The sequence below is a fragment of the Salmo trutta genome, chromosome 4, assembly GCF_901001165.1.
Source record: "Salmo trutta chromosome 4, fSalTru1.1, whole genome shotgun sequence".
Taxonomy (NCBI): domain Eukaryota; kingdom Metazoa; phylum Chordata; class Actinopteri; order Salmoniformes; family Salmonidae; genus Salmo; species Salmo trutta.
The window spans coordinates 64,921,376-64,939,685 of NC_042960.1; the positions used below are offsets into that span (position 1 = coordinate 64,921,376).

An 18,310-nucleotide genomic window follows, 5' to 3' on the forward strand; every position below is an offset into this window, starting at 1 on the left:
CAAAATGCATTAAAAAAAAGCTACATAATTGTAACAATTAATTTCTTAAATTGGGTGCATGAAAAAAAAAAAAACACTACAGTCTAATACAATGCTCCTATGTCCAATGCCAATCAGAAAATAATGAATATTACAGTAGAACCTTCTTTCCCTTACATTTGGTCCATTCATAACAAGCGGTTTCTCACCTTACTTACGAGCCATGCAGAGTTATGCCAAGGAGACCTTTAATGATTCTTGCTTCAACTCAGTGGAAGTGATTATACATGCAGAGCATTCGGAAAGTATTCAGACCCCTTCACTTTTCCACATTTTGTTACGTTACAGCCTTCTTCTAAAATGGATTTAATAGTTTTTTCCCCTCATGAATCTACACACAATACCAGATAATGACAAAAGCAAAAACATTTTTTTTTTTTTTTTGCAAATTTATACTTTTTTAAAAAGTATTCAGACCCTTTACTCAGTATTTTGTTGAAGCATCTTTGGAAGCGATTACAGCCTCGAGTCTTCTTGGTTATGACGCTACAAGCTTGGCACACCTGTATTTGGGGAGTTTATCCCATTCTTCTCTGCAGATCCTCTCAAGCTCTGTCAGGTTGGATGGGGAGCGATGCTGTACAGCTATTTTCAGGTCTCTCCAGGGGTTTTGATCGGATTCAAGTCCGGGCTCTGGCTGGGCCACTCAAGGACATTCAGAGACTTGTCCCAAAGCCACTGCATTTTCTTGGCTGTGTGCTTAGGGTCGTTGTTCTGTTGGAAGGTGAACCTTCGCCCCAGTCTGAGGTCCTGAGAGCTCTGGAGCAGGTTTTCATTAAGGATCTCTCTGTACTTTGCTCCTTTCGTATTTCCCTCAATCCTGACTAGTCTCCCAGTCCCTGCCGCTGAAAAACATTCCCACAGCATGATGCTGCCACCACCACGCTGCACCGTAAGTTGAGTAAATTTTGGCGCATTCTTCCTGACAGAGCTGGTGTAACTGAGTCAGGTTTGTAGGCCTCCTTGCTCAGACACGCTTTTTCAGTTCTGCCCACAGATTTTCTATTGGACTGAGGTCAGGGCTTTGTGATGGCCACTCCAATACCTTGACTTTGTTGTCCTTAAGCCACTTTGCCACAACTTTGGAAGTATGCTTGGGATCATTATCCATTTGGAAGAACCATTTGCGACCAAGCTTTAACTTCCTGACTGATGTCTTGAGATGTTGCTTCAATATATCCACATAATTTTCCTCCCTCATGATGCCATCTATTTTGTGAAGTGCACCAGTCCCTCTTGCAGCAAAGCACTCCCACAACATGATGCTGCCACCCCCATGCTTTACGGTTGGGATGGTGTTCTTCGGCTTGCAAGCCTCCCCCTTTTTCCTCCTAACATAATGATGATCATTATGGCAAAACAGTTCTATTTTTGTTTCATCAGACCAGAGGACATTTCTCCAAAAAGTACGATCTTTGTCCCCATGTGCAGTTGCAAACGGTAGTCTGGCTTTTTATGGCGGTTTTGGAGCAGTGGCTTCTTCCTTGCTGGGAGGCCTTTCAGGTTATGTTGATATAGGACTTGTTTTACTGTGGATATAAGTACTTTTGTACCTGTTTCCTCCAGCATCTTCACAAGGTCCTTTGCTGTTGTTCTGGGATTGATTTGCACTTTTCGCACCAAAGTACGTTCATCTCTAGGAGACAGAACGCGCCTCCTTCCTGAGCGGTATGACGGCTAAGTGGTCCCATGGTGTTAATACTTGCATACTATTGTTTGTTCAGATGAACGTGGTACCTTCAGGCGTTTGGAAATTGCTCCCAAGGATAAATCAGACTTGTGGAGGTCTACAATTTGTTTTCTGAGGTCTTGGCTGACTTCTTTTGATTTTTCCATGATGTCAAGCAGAGGCACTGAGTTTGAAGGTAGGCCTTGAAATACCTCCACAGGTACACCTCCAATTGACTCAAATGATGTCAATTAGCCTATCAGAAGCTTCTAAAGCCATGACATCATTTTCTGGAATTTTCCAACCTGTTTGAAGCCACAGTCAACTTAGTGTAAACTTCTGACCCACTGGAATTGTGAGACAGTGAAATATAAGTTAAATAATTTGTCCGTAAACAATTGTTGGAAAAATTACTTGTGTCATGCACAAAGTCCTAACCGACTTGCCAAAACTATAGTTTGTTAACAAGAAATTTGTGGAGTGGTTGAAAAACGAGTTTTAATGACTCCAACCTAAGTGTATGTAAACTTCCGACTTCAACTGTATGTAAATGTGATCTCAGTTTTTTTATTAGTAATACATTTGCAGAAATGTTAACCTGTTTTTGCTTTGTCATTAGGGGGTATTTTGTGTAGATTGAGGAGGAAAAAAACTATTTAATCCATTTTAGAATAAGGCTGTAACGCAACAAAATGTGGAAAAAGTCAAGGGGTCTGAATACTTTCCAAATGCACTGTAACTACGCAAATATATTCCTGAGTGTGTACCCAACATTTTCATAGTAATGTGGCTTTTCTCAAGTGGTTTTATGCTCCAGGTCTTATTTGGACATTTTCTCCTGCAAATACTATTGTTGCATTTACACAGGCAGCCCAATTCTGATATTTTCTCCCACCAAATTGGTCCTTTGACCAATCACATCAGATATTTTCACATCAGATGTGTTCTGATTGCTCAAAAGACCAATTAGTTAAAACAAATATCAGAATTGGGCTGACGGTTTAAACGCAGCCTATGTGATCTCTACTCAAGGATAAATATAGTGGAATATGGGATAAGCAAACTGACATTTGGAGACCTACATTCTTCACAGTAAAAAAATGTAGTTCATATTTTGGAACGCCAGTAGCCAATAAAACACATATAATATTGAATGATACTGGAGACAAATATAGTCAATCTCATTTGCATAGAACACCACATTTATTTTCCTTCCGCTTTCAGTCGTCAAACAGTAACAATTCATTTTGTTGAAACATTTATTTTAAAGATAAAATTGAATTCATTGTAGATTTGGGAAAAAACGAGAATGCTGGTAAAACATTTTGGAACTCAGAACATTCTTAGAGTGAAGGGAACTCAAGGATCAGTTACTTGTCTTGTTGGTCAGTCAGTTTCGAGGAATCGTCGAAGGAATCCGGACAAGGACACAACCATCTTGAGATCACATGTTCACGTTCTTTCGTCAAACCATTCAACACTTCCTTCAGAATCTTGTTTGTGTGCAGCGAGCGACACAAGGGTGGTATTCATTGGATGGCTTTGGGCAGTAGAATAGGTCAGGGGTCATGCTCCGAGGTGGATGAATCGAGCAGAGCTGAGAGGGCATGGGAAGGACAGTGGATGTCCCCTATATAAAGGGCACTACTTGAACAGGTTGCCGTTTGAGACTCAGCGGTCGGTTGGTATCACGTCACATAAAGTCCTCGTAGTCTTGTGCGTAACCTCCATCGAACTCTCCGTAGTCCGCTAGGTCATCCTTCATCTTGGCCTTCATCCCTCCGGCAGCAACCACACCTTTCTTTTTCTTCTTTCCTTTATTCAGCTGCTGTTGGAAATAAAGAGGGGATGATTAGCATTGACTTATATCACAGGAATACAAATTGAATTAGGGTCGTGTTCATTAGGGCAAGCAACAGAAAACGTTAGAAAAACGAAAAACGAGTAGCAGCCCTTTCACTGTTCCAGTCCGTTTTCTTCTGTTTGATGCCTAATGAACAGAACCCGGATAAGACTGATTACAAGCCAAAGTAAACCATGTATACTGGAGATAAAAGTCTACTTTTCTGTCATTTGAAAAGACCACTTACCTTTTCCTGTTTCTGTTTCTCACTTAGTAATACTGTAAGGGAGTTGCTGACCTTTTTTAAGTCTTCTACCTCCACTGTAACATAAGAGGTGCACAGTTCCCAAAAAATTATTTAATATAATACAGTACCCCTGACAGTTGATATGATTGACTAATAACATTGGTTCATTTCTAAATTTATATTATTAAAATTGATTATTAAATGAATACTCACATGAGAGACAGAGGTCTCGAAACAAGGACTCTAGGAAACCGGAATAGTGTATGGAACTCTCAAAAGGTGTTATCTTGTCTTTTAGCAGCTTTTCAAAATCTGTAAAGTCATCTTTAGAAGAGGGGCTTACAGCGTCAATTCCTTTAACATTGTTGACGACACCTGATTTGGGAAGAAAAAAAAAATATTTCAGCACTATGATGTTAAAACTTTCCACTGACAACTTGTGTTGACAATGTCAAAAAAACGCTTTATACTTCTATCAAAATGGCTGGTTTTAATCACAGATTCTCTGTAAAGCTTTTTTTATTAATCTGGAATGTGTAGCCTGTCAAGTTTAAAATGTTTATCACGCATGCAGTGTCTTCAGAAAGTATTCACACCCCGTGACTTTTTCCATATGTTGTTGTGTTGCAGCATGAATTTAAAAACAGATACCTCAATGTCAAAGTGAAATTATGTTTTTCAAAATGTTTATAAATATTAATTACACTTTGAATGGTTTATCAATACACTCAGTCACTACAAAGATACAGGCGTCCTTCCTAACTCAGTTGCCGGAGAGGAAGGAAACCACTCAGGGATTTCACCATGAGGCCAATGGTGATTTCAAACAGTTACGAGTTTAATGGCTGTGATTGGAGAAAACTGAGGATGGATAAACAACATTGTAGTTACTCCACAATACTAACCTAAATGACAGAGTGAAAAGAAGGAAGCCTGTACAGAATTAAAATATTCCAAAACGCGTATCCTGTTTGCAACAAGGCACTAAAGTAATACTGCAAAAACTGTGGCAAAGTAATTACATTTTTGTCCTGAACACAGTCTTATGTTTGGGGCAAATCCAACACAACACAATGCTTTTTCAGGATAAAAAAAAATGTTGCTAAGCACAGGCAAAATCCTAGAGGAAAACAAGGTTCAATCTGCTTTCCACCAGACACTAGTCAGGTTTCCGATCTGACCCAGGTCAATTCGACAAAAGCAATGGTGCAAAATTGCAAAAAAGCCTAGTGGTTAGAGCGTTGGGACAGTAACCGAAAGGTTGCTGGATCGAATCCCCGAGCTGACAAGGTAAAAAATCTGTCGTTCTGCCCCTGAACAAGGCAGGTAACCCACTGTTCCCCAGTAGGCCGTCATTGTAAATAAGAATTTGTTCTTAACTGACTTGCCTAGTTAAATAAAGGTTACTTTTTTTTTTTTTTAAATGTCCCATTTCATATTTTATTCTAAATGCCTACTGCTTGCAAAACTCTATTTTTGTAAACTATAAAAAAATATATATATTTGTAGGAAAAGGATTGTCCTGACTTTCAAGAATGCCTGAATTGTTTCGCCTTGCTATTCTGATTGGCTGGCAAGTTTCACCATCCAATTATTACAGATCTATAGGAGTGTAAGTTTTATCATGGCACGGACCGTGGCGATACATTGGCACATGAGAATTATTAGAATATGGCAAATATTTGTAGATTATTGTATTCTATACATGCTGGCTTTCGCGGGCTACCTGAAACATGAAACATAGTTGGGAGGGCATACAGGCTGTGGCACATTTTTCACTGGAGTTGCTTACCAAGAAGACAGTGAATGTTCCCGAGTGGCTGGGTTACAGTTTTGACATAAATCTAATTGAAAATCTAATCACAAGACCTGAAAATGGTTGACTACCAATGATCAACAACCAATTTGACAGAGCTTGAAGAATTTGGAAAAGATTAAATGGACAAATGTTGCACAATCCAGGTGTGGAAAGCTCTTAGACTTAACCAAGAAGACACAGCTGTAATCGCTGCCAAATGTGCTCCAACAAAGTATTGACTCAGGGGTATTTCTGTATTTCATTTTCAATAAATGTGAAAAAATTTCTTAAAACATGTTTCCACTTTGTCATTATGGGGTTTTGTGTGTAGAAAAAAAACAACATTTAATCCATTTTGAATTCAGGCTATAACACAACAAAATGTGGAATAAGTCAAGGGGTATGAATACAGTGTATTCGGAAAGTATTCAGACCCCTTGACCTTTTCCACGTTATGTTACAGCCTTATTCCGCCAAAAATATGTTTTTACATTTCCGTCATCAATCTACACACCCCATAATGACAAAGCGAAAACAGGTTTAGACATTTTTGCATATTTATTAAAAATAAAAAACAAATACCTTATTTACATAAGTATTCAGACCCTTTGCTATGAGACTTGAAATTGAGCTCAGGTGCATCCTGTTTCCATTGATCATCCTTGAGATTTTTCTACAACTTGATTGGAGGAGTCCACCTGTGGTAAATGCAATTGATTGGACATGTCAATATAAGGTCCCACAGTTGACAGTGCATGTCAGAGCAAAAACCAAGCCATGAGGTCGAAGGAATTGTCCGTAGAGCTCCGAGACAGGATTGTGTCGTGCACAGATCAGGGGAAGGGTACCAAAAAATGTCTGCAACATTGAAGGTCCCCAAGAACACAGTGGCCTCCATCATTCTTACGTGGAAGAAGTTTGGAACCACCAAGACTCTTCCTAGAGCTGGCCGGCCAAACTGAGCAATCGGGGGAGAAGGGCCTTGGTCAGGGAGGTGACCAAGAACCAGATGGTCACTCAGTTCCTCTGTAGAGATGGGAGAACCTTCCAGAAGGAACAACCATCTTTGCAGCACTCCACCAATCAGGCCTTTATGGTAAAGTGGCCAGACGGAAGGCACTTCTCAGTAAAAGGCACATGACAGCCCGCTTGGACTTTGCCAAAAGGCACCTAAAGGACTCTCAGACCATAAGAAACAAGATTCTCTGGTCTGATGAAACCAAGATTGAGCTCTTTGGACTGAATGCTAAGCATCACATCTGGAAGAAACCTGGCACCATCCCTACTGTGAAGCATGGTGGTGGCGGCATCATGCAGTGGGGATGTTTTTCAGCAGCAGGGACTGGAAGACTAGTCAGGATCAAGGGAACGATGAATGGCGCAAAGTACAGAGAGATCCTTGATGAAAACCTGCTCCAGAGCGCACAGGACCTCAGACGGGGGTGAAAGTTCACCTTCCAACAGGACAACGACCCTAAGCACACTATATATATATATATATATATATATATATATATATGGATGTAAGCATCAGCAAATTGAACCATGTACTTATTTGCTTACTGACAGTATCATGACATATGATAAAACAGACAAACAGGTTTCATATAAAACAGACAAGGCCAAACTTTTCCTTTAATACTGGGACCAGTTCCCCAAAGTCATCTTAAGGCTAAATTCCTCATTGGAACTATAAGATCTATGGTTCAAATCATGAACTTAGCCTTAAGATGCTTTTGGGAAAACAGGCCCTGATCTCTTACCAAAAGCATCCTGAGCCAGTACAAGACCAGCCTCTTCCTGTAGTTTCTCTGCTAGCTCCTCCTCTGGTGTGAGTTCTGTTTCCTCTTCCTGTAGTTTCTGTGCTAGCTCCTCCTCTGGTGTGAGTTCTGTTTCCTCTTCCTGTAGTTTCTCTGCTAGCTCCTCCTCTGGTGTGAGTTGTGTTTCATTAGATTCCTCTAACTACCAAGCAATAAATTAGAAACAGTATACTTTCAGATCCAGCAGACAATGACTTGTCAGTCATGGAAACTTTAGGCTATACACTGAGTGTACAAAACATTAAGGACTCCTTCCTAATACTGAGTTGTGCACGTCCCTTTGGGTGGTGGACTATTCTTGATATACACGGGAAACGGTTGAGCATGAAACAACCAGCAGCGTTGCAGTTCTTGACACAAACCAGTGCTCCTGGCACCTACTACCATACCCTGTTCAAAGGCACTTAAATATTTTGTCTTGCCCATTCACCCTCTGAATGTCACACAATCCATGACTCAATTGTCAAGGCTTAAAAATCCTTCTTTAAGCCTGTGACGTCAATAAGGGATCATAGCTTTCACCTGGTCAGTCTATGTCATGGAAAGAGCAGGTGTCGTTAATGTTTTGTATACTCAGTGTATATACAGTCGTGGCCAAAAGTTGAGAATGACACAAATATACATTTTCACAAAGTTTGCTGCTTCAGTGTCTTTAGATATTTTTGTCAGATGTTACTATGGAATACTGAAGTATAATAAGTACAAGCATTTCATAAGTGTCAAAGACTTTTATTGACAATTACATGAAGTTGATTCAAAGAGTCAATATTTTCAGTGTTGACCCTTCTTTTTCAAGACCTCTGCAATCCACCCTGGCATGCTGTCAATTAACTTCTGGGCCATATCCTGACTGATGGCAGCCCATTCTTGCATAATCAATGCTTGGAGTTTGTCAGATCTGTGGTTTTTTTATGTTTTGTTTGTCCACCCGCCTCTTGAGGATTGACCACAAATTCTCAGTGGGATTAAGGTCTGGGGAGTTTCCTGGCCATGGACCCAAAATATCAATGTTTTGTTCCCCGAGCCACTTAGTTATCACTTTTGCCTTATGGCAAGGTGCTCCATCATGCTGGAAACGGCATTGTTCGTCACCAAACTGTTCCTGGATGGTTGGGAGAAGTTGCTCTCGGAGGATGTGTTGGTACCATTCTTTATTCATGGCTGTGAGCCCACTCCCTTTGCTGAGAAGCAACCCCACACATGAATGATCTCAGGATGCTTTACTGTTGGCATGACACAGGACTGATGGTAGCGCTCACCTTGTCTTCTCCGGACAAGCTTTTTTCCGGATGCCCTAAACAATCGGAAAGGGGATTCATCAGAGAAAATGACTTTACCCCAGTCCTCAGCAGTCCAATCCCTGTACCTTTTGCAGAATATCAGTCTGTCCCTGATGTTTTTCCTGGAGAAAAGTGGCTTCTTTGCTGCCCTTCTTGACACCAGGCCATCCTCCAAAAGTCTTTGCCTCACTGTGCGTGCAGATGCACTCACACCTGCCTGCTGCCATTCCTGAGCAAGCTCTGTACTGGTGGTTCCCTGATCCAGCAGCTGAATCAACTTTAGGAGACGGTCCTGACGCTTGCTGGACTTTCTTGGGCGCCCTGAATCCTTCTTCACAACAATTTAACCGCTCTCCTTGAAGTTCTTGATGATCCGATAAATGGTTGATTTAGATGCAATCTTACTGGCAGCAATATCCTTGCCTGTGAAGCCCTTTTTGTGCAAAGCAATGATGACGGCACGTGTTTCCTTGCAGGTAACTATGATTGACAGAGGAAGAACAATGATTCCAAGCACCACTCTCCTCTTGAAGCTTCCAGTCTGCTATTCGAACTCAATCAGCATGACAGAGTGATCTCCAGCCTTGTCCTCGTCAACACTCACACCTGTGTTAACGAGAGAATCACTGACATGATGTCAGCTGGTCCTTTTGTGGCAGGGCTGAAATGCAGTGGAAAAGTTTTTGGGGGAATTCAGTTCATTTGCGTGGCAAAGAGGGACTTTGCAATTAATTGCAATTCATCTGATCACTCTTCATAACATTCTGGAGTATATGCAAATTGCCATCATTCAAACTGAGGCAGCAGACTTTGTGAAAATTAATATTTGTGTCATTCTCAAAACTTTTGGCCATGACTGTACACACAGACACACACACACACATTGTGAAACCCTTTGGGCGATTTGAGGTTTAATCTGGGTCTGGAAAACACTATTTTTTACAGTCTCTGAGAATACCGGATGTACAGTATAATAATTTGTACCCAATCCAAATGATAAAGACAATTAAAATCATCAAGGCATCCAAAATTTACTAATATTTATGGAAGCAAAGGTCAAGTTTCTGCTGAATTCTGAGAAGAAAACCAGCAGTCGCAGTAGCTGGATTGGTTACCGTGGCTACTATCATGTACTCCATAGCAACGACAAGCAGAAATCTCAGTATGCAAGGCACTTACCCTCTTTCTCAACTCTTCTTGTTTTTTTCTTTGTAAACTTTCCCTTTCTTTGATTTTTTCAGCTAATTTCTTCTTTTCTGAAAGTTTTGTCTCTGCTACAAATGAAAAGAAAACAGAAAAAAAATATGATTTAATTTGAACTTGTATTAATATAATAGGAACTCACTGGTTCAAGTCATGTGGTTTAAATACCTGCTTTTTTCTCTTCTGCGTTCTTCAATTCCTCCTCTTCATCATCCCAGTTATCCTAAATAGAGAACACACGGTTAGGGAAAAATGGATGCATGCTTCAGAATGTTGCGTCCAGTCATGTATCTAGCTTTAGTTACAACCAAAGCCATCACTATTTAGCTTATTCATTGTACACCATTGGTTAGCACCAATTGGTATATATGGTCCCATGTGGCTCGGTCGGTAGAGCATGGTGTTTGCAACGCCAGGGTTGTGGGTTCGATTCCCACGGGGGACCAGTACGGAGAAAAATGTATGAAATGTATGCATTCACTACTGTAAGTCGCTCTGGATAAGAGCGTCTGCTAAATGACTAAAATGTATATACAGTCTGAAACGAATGACTGCAAAATCATGTAAAATGTTCCTTACAAGCAGGAATGTTGAATAGAATTACATTTGAACTTACTCTATTGGTCAATCCTTCCGGATGGTACCTTTTAGACAGAATATCCATAGTAAAGTATTGTTAAAACCAACTTGTTAAGAGTGCTCAAATTCAAACTGAAAGTTAAAACATCTGGCACATGCGCAAACACCTGCTGACGTCAGTCTTGTGCACGTGCCTTGGGTCATGCGCAAACACACGCGTGTACAAGATACATGCGTACTAAAACTGACGTCACTAGGTGTTTACATGGTTTTGAGCATTGTGACAGTTGATAGAAAATATCAACTTCAGTACTGATGCTCAAAAAAGTTGGGTAAACAAATACTTTTCTGGGGGATATTTTGTAAAAATTATAAACATTCTCCCTTCCCCAGACCTGGATCCCCATGATGTCCTCTTGGGGTTCTGCCATGCTCTGAGACACCTACCGTATCCCGTTCCCCAGACCTGGATCCCCATGATGTCCTCTTGGGGTTCTGCCATGCTCTGAGACACCTACCGTATCCCTTCCCCAGACCTGGATCCCCATGATGTCCTCTTGGGGTTCTGCCATGCTCTGAGACACCTACCGTATCCCTTCCCCAGACCTGGATCCACCTGATGTCCTCTTGGAGTTCTGCCAAGCTCTGAGACACCTACCGTATCCCTTCCCCAGACCTGGATCCACCTGATGTCCTCTTGGGGTTCTGCCATGCTCTGAGACACCTACCGTATCCCTTCCCCAGACCTGGATCCCCATGATGTCCTCTTGGGGTTCTGCCATGCTCTGAGACACCTACCGTATCCCTTCCCCAGACCTGGATCCCCATGATGTCCTCTTGGGGTTCTGCCATGCTCTGAGACACCTACCGTATCCCTTCCCCAGACCTGGATCCCCATGATGTCCTCTTGGGGTTCTGCCATGCTCTGAGACACCTACCGTATCCCTTCCCCAGACCTGGATCCCCATGATGTCCTCTTGGGGTTCTGCCATGCTCTGAGACACCTACCGTATCCCTTCCCCAGACCTGGATCCCCCTGATGTCCTCTTGGGGTTCTGCCATGCTCTGAGACACCTACCGTATCCCTTCCCCAGACCTGGATCCACCTGATGTCCTCTTGGGGTTCTGCCATGCTCTGAGACACCTACCGTATCCCTTCCCCAGACCTGGATCCACCTGATGTCCTCTTGGGGTTCTGCCATGCTCTGAGACACCTACCGTATCCCTTCCCCAGACCTGGATCCCCATGATGTCCTCTTGGGGTTCTGCCATGCTCTGAGACACCTACCGTATCCCTTCCCCAGACCTGGATCCCCATGATGTCCTCTTGGGGTTCTGCCATGCTCTGAGACACCTACCGTATCCCTTCCCCAGACCTGGATCCACCTGATGTCCTCTTGGGGTTCTGCCATGCTCTGAGACACGTACCGTATCCCTTCCCCAGACCTGGATCCACCTGATGTCCTCTTGGGGTTCTGCCATGCTCTGAGACACCTACCGTATCCCTTCCCCAGACCTGGATCCCCATGATGTCCTCTTGGGGTTCTGCCATGCTCTGAGACACCTACCGTATCCCTTCCCCAGACCTGGATCCACCTGATGTCCTCTTGGGGTTCTGCCATGCTCTGAGACACCTACCGTATCCCTTCCCCAGACCTGGATCCACCTGATGTCCTCTTGGAGTTCTGCCATGCTCTGAGACACCTACCGTATCCCTTCCCCAGACCTGGATCCCCATGATGTCCTCTTGGGGTTCTGCCATGCTCTGAGACACCTACCGTATCCCTTCCCCAGACCTGGATCCACCTGATGTCCTCTTGGGGTTCTGCCATGCTCTGAGACACCTACCGTATCCCTTCCCCAGACCTGGATCCCCATGATGTCCTCTTGGGGTTCTGCCATGCTCTGAGACACCTACCGTATCCCTTCCCCAGACCTGGATCCCCATGATGTCCTCTTGGGGTTCTGCCATGCTCTGAGACACCTACCGTATCCCTTCCCCAGACCTGGATCCCCCTGATGTCCTCTTGGGGTTCTGCCATGCTCTGAGACACCTACCGTATCCCTTCCCCAGACCTGGATCCCCATGATGTCCTCTTGGGGTTCTGCCATGCTCTGAGACACCTACCGTATCCCTTCCCCAGACCTGGATCCACCTGATGTCCTCTTGGGGTTCTGCCATGCTCTGAGACACCTACCGTATCCCTTCCCCAGACCTGGATCCACCTGATGTCCTCTTGGGGTTCTGCCATGCTCTGAGACACCTACCGTATCCCTTCCCCAGACCTGGATCCCCATGATGTCCTCTTGGGGTTCTGCCATGCTCTGAGACACCTACCGTATCCCTTCCCCAGACCTGGATCCCCATGATGTCCTCTTGGGGTTCTGCCATGCTCTGAGACACCTACCGTATCCCTTCCCCAGACCTGGATCCACCTGATGTCCTCTTGGGGTTCTGCCATGCTCTGAGACACGTACCGTATCCCTTCCCCAGACCTGGATCCACCTGATGTCCTCTTGGGGTTCTGCCATGCTCTGAGACACCTACCGTATCCCTTCCCCAGACCTGGATCCCCATGATGTCCTCTTGGGGTTCTGCCATGCTCTGAGACACCTACCGTATCCCTTCCCCAGACCTGGATCCCCCTGATGTCCTCTTGGGGTTCTGCCATGCTCTGAGACACCTACCGTATCCCTTCCCCAGACCTGGATCCACCTGATGTCCTCTTGGAGTTCTGCCATGCTCTGAGACACCTACCGTATCCCTTCCCCAGACCTGGATCCCCATGATGTCCTCTTGGGGTTCTGCCATGCTCTGAGACACCTACCGTATCCCTTCCCCAGACCTGGATCCACATGATGTCCTCTTGGGGTTCTGCCATGCTCTGAGACACCTACCGTATCCCTTCCCCAGACCTGGATCCCCATGATGTCCTCTTGGGGTTCTGCCATGCTCTGAGACACCTACCGTATCCCTTCCCCAGACCTGGATCCCCATGATGTCCTCTTGGGGTTCTGCCATGCTCTGAGACACCTACCGTATCCCTTCCCCAGACCTGGATCCACCTGATGTCCTCTTGGAGTTCTGCCAAGCTCTGAGACACCTACCGTATCCCTTCCCCAGACCTGGATCCACCTGATGTCCTCTTGGAGTTCTGCCAAGCTCTGAGACACCTACCGTATCCCTTCCCCAGACCTGGATCCACCTGATGTCCTCTTGGGGTTCTGCCATGCTCTGAGACACCTACCGTATCCCTTCCCCAGACCTGGATCCCCATGATGTCCTCTTGGGGTTCTGCCATGCTCTGAGACACCTACCGTATCCCTTCCCCAGACCTGGATCCACCTGATGTCCTCTTGGGGTTCTGCCATGCTCTGAGACACCTACCGTATCCCTTCCCCAGACCTGGATCCCCATGATGTCCTCTTGGGGTTCTGCCATGCTCTGAGACACCTACCGTATCCCTTCCCCAGACCTGGATCCACCTGATGTCCTCTTGGGGTTCTGCCATGCTCTGAGACACCTACCGTATCCCTTCCCCAGACCTGGATCCACCTGATATCCTCTTGGGGTTCTGCCATGCTCTGAGACACCTACCGTATCCCTTCCCCAGACCTGGATCCACCTGATGTCCTCTTGGGGTTCTGCCATGCTCTGAGACACCTACCGTATCCCTTCCCCAGACCTGGATCCACCTGATGTCCTCTTGGAGTTCTGCCATGCTCTGAGACACCTACCGTATCCCTTCCCCAGACCTGGATCCACCTGATATCCTCTTGGGGTTCTGCCATGCTCTTAGACACCTACCGTATCCCTTCCCCAGACCTGGATCCACCTGATGTCCTCTTGGGGTTCTGCCATGCTCTGAGACACCTACCGTATCCCTTCCCCAGACCTGGATCCACCTGATGTCCTCTTGGGGTTCTGCCATGCTCTGAGACACCTACCGTATCCCTTCCCCAGACCTGGATCCACCTGATGTCCTCTTGGGGTTCTGCCATGCTCTGAGACACCTACCGTATCCCTTCCCCAGACCTGGATCCACCTGATGTCCTCTTGGGGTTCTGCCATGCTCTGAGACACCTACCGTATCCCTTCCCCAGACCTGGATCCACCTGATGTCCTCTTGGAGTTCTGCCATGCTCTGAGACACCTACCGTATCCCTTCCCCAGACCTGGATCCACCTGATATCCTCTTGGGGTTCTGCCATGCTCTGAGACACCTACCGTATCCCTTCCCCAGACCTGGATCCACCTGATGTCCTCTTGGGGTTCTGCCATGCTCTGAGACACCTACCGTATCCCTTCCCCAGACCTGGATCCACCTGATGTCCTCTTGGGGTTCTGCCATGCTCTGAGACACCTACCGTATCCCTTCCCCAGACCTGGATCCATCTGATGTCCTCTTGGGGTTCTGCCATGCTCTGAGACACCTACCGTATCCCTTCCCCAGACCTGGATCCACCTGATGTCCTCTTGGGGTTCTGCCATGCTCTGAGACACCTACCGTATCCCTTCCCCAGACCTGGATCCACCTGATGTCCTCTTGGGGTTCTGCCATGCTCTGAGACACCTACCGTATCCCTTCCCCAAACCTGGATCCACCTGATGTCCTCCATGATCAACCACACTCCAAGATCCCACTTTTCCTTACAATTACCTACAGCTACTGGTAATGTCATGTTGTTTAATGTAATCTGCTTAGGGACCTGTGCTCGACATATCATCCTGGACACAGTGAGATGCACTACGTACAGTAGCACTGTAAACACTCCAAGAGGGAAGGGAACAGCTGTGCCTGGACTACAATCTCCCTCTTCAAGTCCACCTTCTGAGACCGGCTGCCTGTCGAGGGAAAGTGACTGGCAGAACCACCTGTACATCCACCTCTCCTCTATCCCACACACCAGAACTGAGATAAAACCCATGCCCTACTTCTGCCAACCCCCCCCAATCATATTATGTACATGTCATTCATCTGTTTTTTCAACTAAATGTATATTGTTTGTGTTGATGTTAGCCTATACTCATGTATTTCAGTCTATAGCTGTATAATGGTATTGTATTGTTGTTCTTTGCTATTTCAAAAGTACCGTTTACTTGTAATGTTGTTGAAATGTTAAGGTACCTAAAAGTAGTTCAAAGTAATGTTTTCATTAAATAAGCTTTGTTTACATAGTAGGGATGAAAATAATGTCATTTTGGCTGTTATGCTCTCCAAAATTCGAGGCATTAGCTCAGGCCTGGGCAATTCCAGTCTGATTGGTGTCACACTCCCCCCCCCTAGCAAACACACCTGATTTAAACTAATTGCATTTTTAACTAAAGATCATAATTATTTGATTATTGGAGTCAAGTGTGTTAGCTGGGGACTGGAGTTGCCCAGGCCTGCATTCTCTCATCACGCCGTTGATATAGCAACGGAAGCGAAGAGCTTCTAGAATCTCATTGTGACGCAGGGGGGGGGGACACTCTATTTGACATCACAGGCCGAATGTTCTGGACACTTTTTTACCGAGTCTGTCCTACTCCTGACTTGTCACTTTAGGCTGTGGACCACTCGGCTAACTTTGGTTAGATAACTACCTACCTAGCTAACAGTAGCTAACATCATAAGTATGATCTAGTTAGGATGCGATGAGGTGATTAGATGCTCTTTGAAATCAACTACGGTGTAATGTGGTTGCTAGCTAACGTTAGCCTGCTATCGTTACCTTGATATCCTCATCCTCATCTTCGCCTTCCCATTTGTCTGCCACAACAGTCTTCTTGGGCTCGTCGTCCGGATCGAAAGTGTCAGCATCTAAGACCAAAAAAAATACACATGTTACAAATGTAAACTATCATCTCTTGTATTTTTAATTGGCAATGTTTCGGGTAAACTTGAAGAATGCTCCATTCCCACACAAATGGATTGGATTCTTACCCCATGAATCTCCCTCCGCCATATTGCCTGTGTATCTGATCAGAACGAATTCCGTGGGTGTACAATCGGTAACTGGCTCTTTGGTTCCGAGAGAGAATGATGCACACGCCGATGTGTGCTGTCATGCTCCACTTTATTATTCTCCAGTCATTGCTGCTCCTTATTTAGTGGCAACATAGCATCATTAGTTCAAGCCAAAACATAATGTCAGTTATATCATTTCAGAATACCCATTAAAATAGTCATTTTTAGACCATTGAATATAGATGTCACAAGTTAGCAGTACTTCAGTAAAAGTACTTAAGTAAAACATACTTTCAAGTACTACTTATGTAGTGTTTTGGGATATCTGTACTTTACTATTTATATTTTTGACAACTTTTACTTTTACTTCACCACATTCCTAAAGAAAATTGTGTACTTTTTACTCCATACATTTTCCCTGACACAAAAGTTCTGGTTACATTTTGACAGGAAAATGGTCAAATTCACACACTTATCAAGAGAACATCCCTGGTCATCCCTCTGCCTCTGATCTGACGGACTTACTAAACAGAGAACATCCCTGGTCATCCCTACTGCCTCTGATCTGGTGGACTCACTAAACAGAGAACATCCCTGGTCATCCCTACTGCCTCTGATCTGGTGGACTCACTAAACAGAGAACATCCCTGGTCATCCCTACTGCCTCTGATCTGGTGGACTCACTAAACAGAGAACATCCCTGGTCATCCCTACTGCCTCTGATCTGGAGGACTCACTAAACAGAGAACATCCCTGGTCATCCCTAGTGCCTCTGATCTAGTGGACTCACTAAACACGAGCTTTGTTTTTAAATTATGTCTAAGTGTTGGAGTGTGACTCTGGCTATAAACAAGATAATTGTGCCTTCTGGTTTGCTTAATATAATGAATTTTTTATTATTCACACTTTTCCTTTTGATACTTAAGTATATTTTAGCAGCTACATTTACTTTTGATACTTAAGTATATTTAAAACCAAATACTTTTCGACTTTTACTCAAGTAGTATTTTACTGGGTGACTTTCACTTTTACCTGAGTCATTTTCTATTAAAGTATCTTTACTTTTACTCAAGTATGAAATTTGAGTACTTTTTCTGCCACTGCAAGTGAGGATGTTTGTAGTTTGTTAAGTTCAGTGTTTCGAATAGCAAGATATTGTAGTAGGCTACACATTACCAGATGACATGGCCAAGTTCATTTAAATTGTATGGTGTGCAGTGATGTAAAAATACTTTAAGGTTCTACTTAAGTCGTATTTTTTGGTATCTGTACTTTACTATTTTTATATTTGACAACTTTTACTTTTACTTTACTACATTCCTAAAGAAAATAATATACTTCTTAATCCATATATTTTCCATGACACCCAAAAGTACTTGTTACATTTTGAATGCTTAGCAGGACAGGAAAATGGTTCAATTCACACACTAATCAAGAGAACATCCCTGGTAATCTCTACTGCCTCTGATCTGGAGACTCACTAAACATAAATGCTTCATTTGTAAATTATATCTAAGTGTTGGAGTTTGTCCCTGGCTATCTGTAAAAAAATATATATATAAAAAATAAATAATAAATTGTGCTGTCTGGTTTGCTTAATATAAGGAATTTGAAATGATGTATACTTTTACTTTTGATACTTATGTATATTTTATCAATTACATTTACTTTTGATAGTGAAGTATATTTAAAACCAAATACTTTTAGACATTTACTCAAGCAGTATTTCACTGGGTGACTTTTACTTTTACTGGAGTCATTTTCTATTAAGGTATCTTTACTTTTACTCAGGTACGACAATTCGATATTTTTTTCCACCACTGATGGTGTGTATGCGTAACCGCTGTGAAATGGCTAGCTAGTTTGTATTTTGTATTTATT

The 18,310-nt window shown here is 43.8% G+C and overlaps 1 protein-coding gene across 2 annotated transcripts; it reads right to left on the reverse strand.

Moving 5' to 3' along the window:
- Positions 1-2,882: 2,882 nt before the first annotated feature.
- LOC115192870 (eukaryotic translation initiation factor 3 subunit J-A) lies at positions 2,883-16,515 on the reverse strand. Of its 2 annotated transcripts, XM_029751784.1 has the most exons (9): positions 16,406-16,515; positions 16,194-16,282; positions 10,068-10,122; positions 9,876-9,970; positions 7,499-7,558; positions 7,360-7,447; positions 4,012-4,173; positions 3,799-3,872; positions 2,883-3,536 (listed from the first exon to the last, which is right to left on the reverse strand). In XM_029751784.1, exons 1-9 carry the CDS (start codon positions 16,425-16,427, stop codon positions 3,402-3,404), a joined length of 780 nt encoding a protein of 259 aa, XP_029607644.1. In that variant the 5' UTR covers positions 16,428-16,515; the 3' UTR covers positions 2,883-3,401. The 2 variants fall into 2 exon arrangements, with proteins under 2 accessions (XP_029607644.1, XP_029607643.1); XM_029751783.1 differs by having other exon boundaries at positions 7,360-7,558.
- Between the last annotated feature and the right edge of the window lie 1,795 nt (positions 16,516-18,310).